Source organism: Manacus candei, unplaced genomic scaffold, assembly GCF_025592945.1.
Source record: "Manacus candei isolate 608988 ecotype Guabito, Panama unplaced genomic scaffold, ASM2559294v1 h1tg000024l, whole genome shotgun sequence".
Classification (NCBI taxonomy): Eukaryota; Metazoa; Chordata; class Aves; order Passeriformes; family Pipridae; genus Manacus; species Manacus candei.
This window is the reverse complement of record NW_026138072.1, coordinates 4,754,377-4,767,180: the sequence shown is the minus strand read 5'-3', so window position 1 is coordinate 4,767,180 and position 12,804 is coordinate 4,754,377. Positions and strand designations below refer to the sequence as shown.

Sequence of the window (12,804 nt, the reverse complement as noted above, 5' to 3'; positions counted from 1 at the left end):
GCTTTGTACTTTACCCCCGCCGTCCTCGCTCAGGAGGATACTTATTTCCTTACTTCTCCAGTACTACACCCTGGAGGATTTATGACATTTGACATCTAAGAGCTGACTTCTTGTGACTGAAGTTCTGCAACTCCTGAAATGATAAGGGCCTTCATAAATACAGGTACATAGACTGAAGTGACTTGATTTTCTGTATGAAGTAGAACTTAAATCACAGACCAGAGAATGCCTAGCTGTCTGAAGTCCAGGTTTTTCCAAGACAGCCATCAGAGAAGAGTGGTATCATTGATGGTCTTGCCTAAGTTTATGTTGATTAAAAGGAGTGAAGTGACAACCAGTTCTGAGAAAACCACCAGGTACTTGAGTATTATGCATGGAACCATATCAATAGATGGTGCTGCACTATGCAGAGTGTTGTTTTTTGTTCTCCTTCATCTATAACAGTAATATTTCTTAGTAATAGAGTCCACTTCTGTATACTATGCAACGTGAAATCTCAAATCTCTGAGCATTAAGAATCTTTTCTGTTAAGGCCTTGATGTTTTGGAGTATTTGACCCATCCATGTCAGTATTGAAAAAAAAGTACAACATAAAGTTGAAAGGTGGAAAATCCCACCATGAAACTTCATGAAGCAAAAGATTGTGAGTTTATCTTCACTGGCAACTTAGTTCTGAGCTGTTGGACCTGAGATCTGCTGTTGATGTTTCAACTCCTCTGTGTTTCTTAATGACTGAGGAGTAGCATTTTAAAGACCTCTACCACTTCCCAGTTTGAAGGTAGGTATGTGAATGGGAACAGTTTGGCACAGGGGTTTGTTCCCAAATGGTGCAACCCAGAAACATGCCTTGGTTCACCAAAGGGTGCACAGTAGAGGGTGGTGGGGCTAGTTGCAGTGACAGGCACCAGAAAGCTGAGTGAGGTGTCTGTGGACAGAGATGCTCTCTCACTGCAAGTTTTCTCAGGAAAAAAGCTATTTAATTGAGCCCTAATTTTTTTCTCCCTCATTGACCAACCTAGTGGCCTTCTGTGATAGAGTGACTACATCAGTGAACAAGGCAAGGGCTTACAGATGTCATTTATCTGGACTTCTGTAAAGGACACAGTCCCCCACAACATCCTTCTCTCTAAATTGGATTTGGTGGGTGGACTGTTAGGTAGATAAGAAATTGGTTGGATGGTTTTATCCACAGAGAAGGGTCAATGACTCAGTCCTGATGGACACCAGTGACAAGTGGTGTCCCTCAGGGGTCTGTATTGGGACCAGTGTTATTTATTATCTTTATTAGTGACAAAGGGATCAAATGCACCCTCAGCAAATTTGCAGATGCACCAAGCTGAGTGGTACAGCTGACACACCTGAAGGACAGGATGCCATCCACTGGGACCTGGACAAGCTCTAGGAGAGGGCCCATAGGAATCTCATGAAGTTTAATAAGACAAAGTGCAAGGTGCTGCACCTGGATCAGAGCAGTCTTGGTATCAATCCAAGCTGGGAGATGAACAGGTGGAGAGCAGCCCTGCTGAGAAGGACTTGGGGGTGCTGGTGGATAAGAGGCTGGACATGACCCAGCAATGTGCACTCACAGCCCAGAGAGCCAATTGTATCCTGGGCTGCATCAAAAGCAGTGTGGACAGCAGGTCAAGGGAGGGAATTCCACCCCTCTACTCTGCTGTGGTGAGACCCCACCTGGAGCACTGTATCCAGCTCTGGGGTCCTCAGTCCTCAGCACAGGAAGGTCATTGACCTGTTGGAATGAATCCAGAGGAGTGCCCCCAAAATGGTTAGAGGGCTGGAGCACCTCTCCTATGAGGAAAGGCTGATTTAATTGGGGTTGTTCAGCCTGGAGAAAAGAATGCTTAGGGGTGACCTAATTGTGGCCTTCTAGTACCTGAAGGGAGCCTACAAGAAAGGAGTAGAGGGGACTTTTTACAAGAGCATGTAGTGACAGGACAAGGGGGAATGGCTTCAAATTGAAAGAGGTCAGGTTTACATTAGATGTTAGGAAAAAATTCTTTGCTGTGAGGGTGGTGAGGCACTGGAATAGGTTGTCCAGAGAAGTTGTGGGTGCCCCATCCCTGGAAGTGTTCAAAGTCAGGCTAGATGGAGCTCTGAGAAATCTGGTCTAGTGAAAGGTGTCCCTGTGTCCCTGTTTGGAACTAGATGACTGTTCCAACTCAGGCCATTCTATGATTCTGTGGCTCTAGGATTCAATGTCTCTGGTGCTGGGTGGCCGCACCAGCACTGCCAGCAGGGCTCAGAAAGCCCAAGTGGGTTGCATGGGGCTGGAACAGGGACGTAGTGGCCAAAGACCAGTCACTGAGATCTGAGTCACGGCTGCTCCATGTCTTGGGGTAGCCAGCAGCAGTTTTGTCTGATTACTTTGTAAGAAAGTGAAACATTCCCACAATCCACACTTTATCCATAAACACAACCCTGTAGGGTGGATATGGCCACCTGAGTCTGACCTATCTACCAAACACATCTCTGTGTTCATGAGTCAGACAAAAACTGGGCTCCCAAAACCCAAAGGAAGGAGAGTTTGAAGCATTCTATAGTTTTCACACACTTCAGTCAGGGGGATTAATTTCAGAGCTGCTGAATAATCAAGACACTTGATTTTGGGTGAATGACTGTGAGAATAAGAGCCATAAATCAGAGTGGGAGATTTCAGGAATGCAGCTGGATTAATTAGGTTTGAACATTAATTGAGCACTGAAGGAGGAACAGTTTGCTCCCATTACTGCCAGGTACCACTCTCAGAAAACATAACAATCACACCTTGTGCCTCTCTCTGAGCTAGGACACAGCTTTGGTCCTCTACTGTGCTTGTGCTTCCTAGAGCTTGTCAGGCTAACATTCCTCTTCTGGGTCACCAAAGGCCTGGAAAAAATTATTGTATATTTGTGTATCCCTGCCTCCACATATCAGCAGGACATCTGAACAAAAACTCCGGAAGAGTGTACTGCAGGAAATTCCTCCATGTGGAGGTGAAAGCAACCTTGGAAAACCGAATTTCTGCCCATAATAGTCCATGGTTTTACAGTAAAGTGTGTCCAAAATTTTAATTTCCAGAAAACTGCACATGACTTAGGAAGTTTAACCAGAATGTTAAAAGAGCTCTTCAGAAAAAAATACAACATACTAATTCTTTGCCAACTCTTTGAATGTATTTATTTATGTTTGGATTTGTGTAAGGAAGTCTCATGCTATAATTTTTTTATTAAAAACATGTCATTAGAAATAAATAGTACATTTATAGCCATAAATAAACCAGTAGTTTTTAAACACACTAATGCTGGACTTCCTCTTACAAAACTGGAAGTGTATTTCACCATCTAATTTTTTTTGTTTATACCTGATATAAAAGAATAAAGTTGCTGCCTGAAGTTTGTGGTTATATACCACAAACTGAGGGTTTCATACCTCCTCAGACTAGGGTTTGTGCCTATTTTCCTAAAAATATTCATATGGGAAACATACGCTTCTATTCTTGCTATCGATTTTGGATGTGGTAAATGAGCACAGAAAGAATATAACGATAATAGCAAAGATTAATATATTTGTTGCTTTTTCCTGCTTGCTTATGGGAATGACTGATTTGTATGAAAAAAGAAATATGCTTATAGAAAGGCTCAATAATACTAGCTGGTTAAAGGAAAAAATAAACTGTTTTAATTCCCCAGAACCTTATTTTCATTAGCTATGTGAAAATACATGGCCTGGTTTCTCAGATACTAGGAAAGCAGAATTCCTCAATGCTGTTCTCCTTTCTCGTTTCTGTTTCCTGCAGATCAAGTTGATGATACTCAAATGTCACACGGTTGATGTGTTTGCCACTGGAGACCATTCGCAGCACGGTGTTGTCACAGCCAATCTTCATTTGGGCTAATTAGGGAAGCGAGATATAAAGGAGATATAAAGATACACTTACATGAGAGAGGGGGCAGGAAAAGAGATCTATAAATTGGGAATTATAAAGCACTGATGCATGCAATTTCAGAAATACAGCAAATTTGTGTGTAGTAATGACCTGCCAGTCGTGATATTGCTGATTAATTTTTGTATTTGTTAGTTCTGCTTTACAGTGCTTGGGTTTTTAGTAAAGCACTGTAACCTTCACTCGTGCAAATGACTCTCCACATCTATGTGCTACTGTTAGACGCCATGAGTGATGGGTAAGGATAACGGCACTTTATCCCAGGGATAACCAAAATTAGCAATATTGAAGTGTTTCCCGTTAGAGGGATGAGTGTGTTTGTTCATAAGGACGTTCTTCACACTAACAAAGGCATGTGAGAGTCCCATCAAGACAAATTCAAATGGAAGTGCCCAGCATATTGTCTCTGAGAGAAAACAAGTATCACTAAGCACTGCTTTAGATGAGCCATTTGAGTAGGGGCTTGGCAAAGCCTGTTTCATTTGGGGAACTTGGAGTTCTTTCCTCATGGCTGGAGAAATCTGGTGTGTCATTGAAAAAGCAGGGGCTCTTGAGATGGAATTTCATTTCCTTCACAAAATATTTTAATCTCATCTCAGTGCTCAGCATTTGATTAGCACCAGCACTTGCCAGTTAAGTCTTTGAACAGTGTCTGCACTGTTAAGTTGTGGTGTGATGAAAGGCAAGGGAGACCACAGGGGTGAAGTACCAGACATGTTCCTGCTCTCTAACTCTGTGTAAATGCCACTTGTCTGGTGCCCCACTGATACTCCTGAGGTATGACAGGTGTGCCACAGGGGTTTGTCTATCACATCACTACCAGACTTTGTAGTCTGCTGTTGAATATTATAGAAGCTGGGAATTCTTATTTTCATGGGGAGAAGTCACTGACCTGTCATGATAGTGAAGCAGATTAAGAGACCATACAGGGTTCAAAGCAGAGAATGAGAGCTCTAAGGCTTTTGGGGTATATGTTACACCTGTAGCAGAAAAGAAGGCTCTGGAAACACTGAGTAAGTGAGAGAAAAGCTCCTTAAATGAGAATGTAACCACTCTTCCCTCCTTTGTTGTGAATTTCCAGACTCATTTATGTGCTGACATTCTAATAATCATATTTGTCGTAGGAGAAGCATTTTTAAAATATGTATAATTTAACCTTATAATCATTACAGCAGGGCAAGGTGGTCATGGTAACACACAGCCAAACCACAGATTTGAATAGCTTTAGATCACATGTTCTGCTAGATGTGAAGTTCACCAGTCTAGCAGGAAATCCAGGTTGCAGGATTGGGATGGGGGGTGGAATGGGTGTCTGCATATCTTATTCTGGTTAATTATTTTATCATGTGGAGTTCTTACCAGACCCATGAAAGGAGTGACAGAGGTCAGCTAGTGGAAACATCTTGGATGGGTCTAAACCAGCTCCTCCTAGAAGCTCTACAAAATCTCCCACTCCTGCACAGCCTACTGATGGTTTCTAAAAAGGCAAAGGCTAAAAGTTATTTATCATTTTTCTTCAAAATGTAGCAATTCTCTAGATACAATTGCAGGTTATAGAAATCCCCTTTGCTCAAACCTGTGTGAAATCAGTTTCTCATCCTGAGTAATACGCTTTTGATTTGACATTAGTAAGTTAATTTCCTTAATTAATTCCAAAGAAAGACCTAAGTAGGCTCTCAAAATTACTGACGAGTAGTTAAGGTGGTAATTCAACTGCTTTTAGTGCAGATAAGCAATCTGATTCTGGAGGTAATCAAATTAATGCAGTTAAGGGCTGCACGCGAACACACATTCAGCAGGCAGACAGGAACTTCAGTTCCACTATGCCATACTCATTCCTGAGCAATAAGTCTTCTAAAATGCACCATTGTGGCAAAGGTTAATTAAAGTAGGAATTAACCAAAAGGGTAGTTTTGCATGAAAACAGGAGCTCACTGTATATTGGACCCACAAGTACATGGACATCTTGAGCACCTTTGGGCTGTCACCTGCTATTTAGATGCCTGATTTCTTTACCTTCCTTTGCAGTTGTCCCATTTCTACCCTTCTCTGAATAATTCAACTAATTCTCTTGCCCATCTCTCAAAGCCCGGTTTGCTCATACATTGGCAGTCCCCATGAAGGACCTAGGCTGCCAGACTCACTGGCAGGACAAAACAAACCTTCTTGCTCTATTCTTCTGGATATTTTGGAATTGGCACATTCTTAGACCTCCCAGGCACAGAGTATCACCAACAGCTCTTGTCCTCTCCTCTGTATTCTTCACCAAGAACCAAATGTTGTGGCCAAACCCCAGATCAGAGCAAATGGAGCAGAGGATGCTCAGCATGCTGAGCAGACAGTCAGTTCTGAGCACATTTGTATTTTCTCCATGCTAATACCTTACTATCTAATTTGTGTCTCCTTTCTCTCTTTAGAGCAGTTGCTGCTTTCATTAGTTTAAATACAGACACGCTCCTTTCTTTATAATGAAATTCTTACCCTTTGTTAGGCAAGCAGTAGTTACATGCACTAATGGTACTTTGCATAATTTGTTTGCCACTGCAAGATTACAGAGACAATAGAGATAGAGACAGACCCAGCTCTCCTCTCTGGGGGAAACCAGAGCCCTCAGCGGGCATCCAAGTGGTCTGGAGCACACATGCCTTAGGAACCAGTGCCATAGGCTATTCCTGCTTAACGCCCTCCCTCTCCTGCACCCAGAAGATTGCACATGGTAGTAACTTATTAGGAAATAAAGAACTTACCTTTAAAAAGAGGCCATTTAAATGTCCTAGGATAAGATCAGATATTTTTATCACAACTGGGTAGATTATTGAGAAGCTGCAGTTTCTATGCTGGTGAGGAATGACCATGGTAAACCTTCCTGAAGGAGTCTGAGAGATGACGTTGCAAGCTGGGACACAGAAGAAGGTACAAGAGTTACACTGAGTGCAGCAAAATGATGTACTTACAGTACCAAAAAAAACCAGAAGTGATTTAATTACTAAGAGTTACAACCAAGTGCTGAAAAATATGCATATATCATTTTATGGGGTTCTTGCATAAAATTTGTTCCTTAAAACTTCCCTTCCCATTTTTTACTCTGTAACATGAAGTCTGACAGAACTTGACGGTGAAGCAATCAATGGGAGAGCTCACACCCCAAATCCATACGTCAGGGGCTCGTGCTGTCAAGGGCTCATACAGTTTGCCAGTTTGAAGGAGGCTAAATGTGGGTGGAGGGCTTTGTTTAGCTTTGACAGGTTATTGCCTGATATTGTCAGCAATCCCCTAACTCCAATTCAGCTCCTCTTAGCTGGAGCTCCTTACCCTGCAAAATACCTCGTTGAAACGAGAGTGTAACTTTAGGTTCTAACTTAAAAAGGGAGTAACTTATCATCTATGTATGTAGCCCAAGGGATCCTTGACACAGACCTGAGGGCCTGCAGCTGCTTTAGCAGGACAGTCAAGGACACCAGCCACTGCACAATAGTCATATCCACCAGACTGGGGACCCAGCTTGCAGGCTCATGTCTGAATAATCTGGATTAAGGACAAGGCAGACATGCTGTAACCTTTTGTCTTTTTTTTTTGTCTTTTTTTTTTTTTGTCACTTTGCATAGTAAGGCAAATAAATCAGACTAGTCTGAACAATAATTGTTAAATGTCCTGTCTCCTCTTGAAAAAACAATGCACGTGAAGCACCGGAATAGGTTGCCCAGACAAGTTGTGGGTGTCCCACTGCTGGAGGAGTTAAAGACCAGGTTGGATGCAGCCCTGGACAACCTGGTCTAGGGGGTGGCATCTCTGGCCATGGTTGTAACAAGATGATCTTTGAGGTCTCTTTCAACCCAAGCCATTCTATTATTCTATGATTATTTGTGCCTTGTCAGCTCACAGGCTTGTGGAACATGAAAATAAATCCTTGTGATCATATATCACTCATAACTATCACATAATTATTTGATACATTGTTTTTACTGTTGACCTTTTTCAAATATTTTTACTGTGCTGTTCACCCAGATCTAGAAATTGCTTAACTCTCTAAATTAATACTATTTGTTCTACCCAAATGTATTGGAACATGCCAATATTAGATTGGGAGAGATCTTATTTGAAAGAAAGAGCCTTATGGTCCTGTATATCGAAGCCATGCCTGTGTTATCTCTTAAGCTTTTTTTCTTTTTCTTGTGACACGCACTGAGCGTGAGTCAAATCTGCAGGTATGTGTGGCTCTGCTGGGCTTAATGGAGCTGTGTTAGTGCAGATAATGACAGTGAGAGAATTCAGTGCAAACCAACACATTCATTTTGCTTCCAGCCCCAGATGCAAGCCCCTTTGATGATATAAAATGCAGACTTACGAAAGAGATTGGTATTTTTCTTGATTGTGACAGTAAATCCATTGCCTGGCTGATGAATCCTGAAGAAGATCATTGCTACGTTCTGTGATGACCTGATGCTCCGCTGAATGTTTCCACTTTCACAAAAGTCTACATATCTCTGAGAAGCAGTGAGGGGATGGTCCAAGGAACTTGGAAATTTCTCTCCTTTGAGTATCCAGCCATCAAATACCTACAGGGATTCAATAATTGAAAACAGTGCTTTTGCTTATTGCTCTGTTAGCAGAGGATAAAAACATTAAGTATGACAGGTACTTTTATTTTGACACCAAGACAGCCTCTTCAAAGCCACCAGCTGAAAACAAAAAGTCTTTGTATTTATTGATTTTCTAGCATTTAACTAATTATTCATGCTTCAATTGGTATTTAGGAAAGGGATACATAAAACTTTTAATGCTGTCTTTATTTCCTTCAAGTAACAATTTTAGTTATCTTTTTTTTTCAGGGAAGTATCTCTTTTTGCTTCAGCATCATCACATTTTTTTATTTTTTACTATTGCAATTTCATTGTTACTATGAAAAATGTTTGATGAGCTTGATTTGGAAGCCACAAGAAATATGAGCACTGTGAGCACTGTGAGCATTATATCTACTGATCTGGCCTGTAATTTTCCACAATCCGTGTTTGACAGCTTGTCATTAATGGTCCCAGGGGCCTTCCAGAGGTATTAGAGTACAATAAAACCTTGCAGAGGAATTATTGGCAGAGGTATTGTTCTTATCTGCATCTGCTCTTTCACCTCATGCTAACCACTAGAAAGCAGAACAAATGCTGCACACTTGGCTGGACGCTCAGCATTGACCTCTACAAATCTTTCCTTCACAACAAAACAGTAGCAATTTCCCCTCACCATGCTCAGAGAAGGGTGTAGAAATATGTCTTAGCTCTAGCATAGTTACGCAGTTGCCTGCCTTGCTGTTTCAATTTCCTCCTAGCTGCACTCACATGGTAATTCCTTCTATGTGCCAGTCAACAGTTCCAAAACTCAAGAACCAGATTCTGCCATTGCTTCAGTCAGTAATCCTAGTGTGAGTATGTGGGACTTCCTGATGAAAAAACATCAGGATCGGTCTCTGAATTTGCCAGCACTGCAAATTTCTGAAGTAAAGAAGTGCAGGTGCTCAAATTACACCAGACAAAAGCTGCCTGTATAAATACAGAAACTTGGGACACCATGGCCAAAGAAAGTGACACTATCTTTGACACTCAATATAGTGTCAAAGATCTCAGCATTTTTTTAGCCTCCATGAGAGATGGTAAGTCTGGGTACAAAAGCCTTGGACCCACAAGAGGCTGAAGTCAGCCTTCCTGTAGCCATGTGGGGAGAGGAGCAGGATTTCCCAGGGTAAAGTGAGCAGGGGAACAGTACCTCTCCAAGAGCAGAAGACAAGTAAAGGGCTAAAGGGAAGCTTTCCTCCTCCTCCCCATCCTGGAGCTTAGCTCACCACTAGATGGGGTGGGGTCTATGCTGTGCCTGGCCACGGCAGAGCAAAGGGCAAAGTGCAAGGCGAGGGGAGCAGCTGGGGACAATTGAGCCTTCCCTTCTCTCACAGACTGAGTTCAGATCTTGGACAACACTCCTGCATGTCAGAAAAATGGGCTGGTAAAGTTTTTTGATACTCTGAGTCATGGGCCTCTTTCTGTTTGGAGTACACGTCCTGAAAAGCTCTAGCAGGCAAATTTTAAAGCCTGCAATGATCCACTCACTAATAATCTGATGCTAAGTGATCTGTGAGCAGAGGTTCCAGAGTAGTAAGGGCTGTTCAGAGAACTGTATCATTATCTGCAGGGCTTCTGTGATTCACAGTGCAGTGAGAAAACTCTCCTAATAGGGCTGGCAGGCTTGGCTCGTACTGATCAAACCTTTCAGCCAGTTTGCTATGTATGGACACTCAGGAGAGGTTCTTCTGGAAAAGTTCAGAAGAGCTGGTGCTGCAGTTTGGAGAGCTATCCTCATCCTGCATCTGACTTGGCTTTAGAGGGATGGTGATGAAAGGACACATATTCTGAGTGGCTCAGGGAGGAGAAGGAGCCATCCCAGAGATGGCTGATTTATGGCAGTCTGTTCTGCACACACAAACACACATACACACACACACACGTATGCATACATATTTGCCTGCCCCTTGCACACAGCAAACCCCTCACGAGCCAGATGATAGCAAAGAAGAGGAAGCACAGTGAGACTTGCAGATTCTTACCTTCAGGAAGTCACCCCCTTGGCAGTCGATGTTCACAAAGTCGTACTCTACTGTGATGAGCTCCTCAGGCTCCCCGATGAAGAAGGTTGCGCAGTGCAGCTGTGGTTGGTCTGCGGTGAAGGTGAACTGCCCCTCTATACTCAGCATGTCAACGCACCCTGGAGAAGCAGGGACATGGGGCTGCTGCCTCTGCCTGCTCCGGAGGGAGACTCAGTGACAGCTCCCACAGTTCAGGGAAGGAGAGGGATAGCTGAGACCCCCCTACACTGAGACCTAGCTGGCAGTGAGGATAGGGAGAGCCAGCTGAAACAATTAGGACCCTGCCCAGCATCAGAGGATAAATAGTAACTTGCATGTGTGAGCACAAGTGTGTGACAGCAGGATGAAGGGGGGGGTGGCATGTCAAAGCATCTCTGAGCAGAAAACTCTGTGTGTGTATGTGCACAAGTGCACAAACACTCTATTCCTTCAGATTTCTCGCTTATCACAGCTGTTACATCTGCCCCATCCCTTGGCAACGTGACCCTGCCCAGGGACATGGATGTAGAATCCCCATCCAGCTCCCATTATTTGGGACCATTAACAGTGAGCCTCAACCCTCTGCTTCAACCACAGGTTTTCTGAGATTTTAACACTTTGTCCTTCTTTTCCCTGGCCTTGCAAAAAGCTCCTGCACCTTTGTCACTCCCAACTAGCCCCCTTCCCCTCCCTGAGTCCTGAGGTCCCTCCAGGACTCTCCTACCCACCAATGGTTCCTACTAGAGCATCAAGAAAACTCACGGAGTGACCGTCGGTAGATCTGTCCTGCAGACAGCTCTCGCTTCAGATCTTCACTGAGGAGTAGGAAGGGCTCATCTTCACCACCATCCCTCACCTGGTGAAAGATGGAGGGCAAAAAGAGTATGGGGCAAAGTGAAATGCAGCCCCCTCCCTGCACCTTTGAAGAACAGGCACAGCACATTAAATCCCTTCTCCAGAAGCAGTGCTGCTATGGAAGAGCTCAGTCAGAAAGCTGCCAACCTGCAGCAGAGGAGAAATAAACCTGGCATCTTAGAGGTGAGCCCAGCAGCTAAGTGCACAGTGAATCTCTTAAATCCTCAGCAAAAATGCTGATGATAAACAAATGGAGAGGGAGTGCAGGACACATGGGATTGTTGCATTAAATGTTACCCAGATGTAGGTTTAATGCAGGAGAGGTGAGATTAGGAGGGGAGAGAGAAAAAACCCACAATGCTTGAAAGCCAAGAGTATAAGTTAGAAGACAGCAGTTAAAAGCACAGAAAGGTGTTTTAGTCATCAGCTGTATTGCTCACCTCTAGGTATCTGGTTTCCCCCTTGGAGGCTGCCAGGAAGATGAGAACGAGGTGGCACTGAAACTGGAAAGCAGACGGCATGCTGACACCTCTTCTGGCGGCCCTCCCTCTCTCTGTGGCCAAATTTCTCCCTGTTTGTGCCGGTAGGCAGGAGCCGCTGGGGTGTCTTGGAGTGACTCTTTTTATAGAGCTGTTGAGAGGGGAGGCACTTGGTCCCCGTACTGATAGGGTAACCCATGGTAACTGAATTCCTCCTGCAGTGACACAGTACGTGGGCATGACGAGGGTCCAAATCGCAGCCACAAATTTTCAAGCCAGTCAAATTCCCCTCTCTGACAGATGTCTTTTCTACTATACCGTCTGGTGGAGCTGAAAAGCTCTGCGGAAGAGAGCCCATCCCTGGGCAGACGGGGACTCATGTGTGTTTATTTGCGGTTACTCCAAAGTGATGAATGAGGAACATTCTTCCCTTCTTCTATTCTCCTGCTTCCCAGTTCCAGGGCATTTCAGACCTGCAGGGCTCCCTGTCTCCCTCCTGCTGCTCCATGACACGCAGCTCTCTGCAGCCCCCATGTCAGGTGCTTCCCACTGGCCAGGCCTGGGTGGGCACCCCTGCATCCCAGGCAGGTTTGCAGCCTGGGCCAGCATCCCTCCAGGGCTCTGCAGCAAGTACACAAGCAAAACCAGACAGCTCTCTTCGTCAGAGATGGCTTTCATACAGAAATTAGGAAAACTTGGGGCTTCCAAGGGCATATTTGCCACAGAACACCTGATACTGCTTCAGCCCTGATCCTCAAGGGAAACCTTAGAAAGACCTTTAAATGATGAATCTGGAAGTCAAAACTTGTAACCCTGCAGAGTACTAAAGATCAGGAACTCAGCAGAGGTAGTACATGTACAGTATATTCTTGTTTTCCTCTCATCAGGATGACCCATCTCTGAACCAACACTCTGCAGAGGGTAAT

The 12,804-nt window shown here is 43.9% G+C and overlaps 1 protein-coding gene across 1 annotated transcript; it reads right to left on the bottom strand.

Moving 5' to 3' along the window:
• Positions 1–3,162: 3,162 nt before the first annotated feature.
• Positions 3,163–12,012, bottom strand: CRHBP (corticotropin releasing hormone binding protein). The gene is made up of 7 exons (XM_051788369.1): positions 11,840–12,012; positions 11,307–11,400; positions 10,527–10,684; positions 8,286–8,496; positions 6,688–6,836; positions 5,300–5,417; positions 3,163–3,888 (listed from the first exon to the last, which is right to left on the bottom strand). Exons 1-7 carry the CDS (start codon positions 11,918–11,920, stop codon positions 3,731–3,733), a joined length of 969 nt encoding a protein of 322 aa, XP_051644329.1. The 5' UTR covers positions 11,921–12,012; the 3' UTR covers positions 3,163–3,730.
• Between the last annotated feature and the right edge of the window lie 792 nt (positions 12,013–12,804).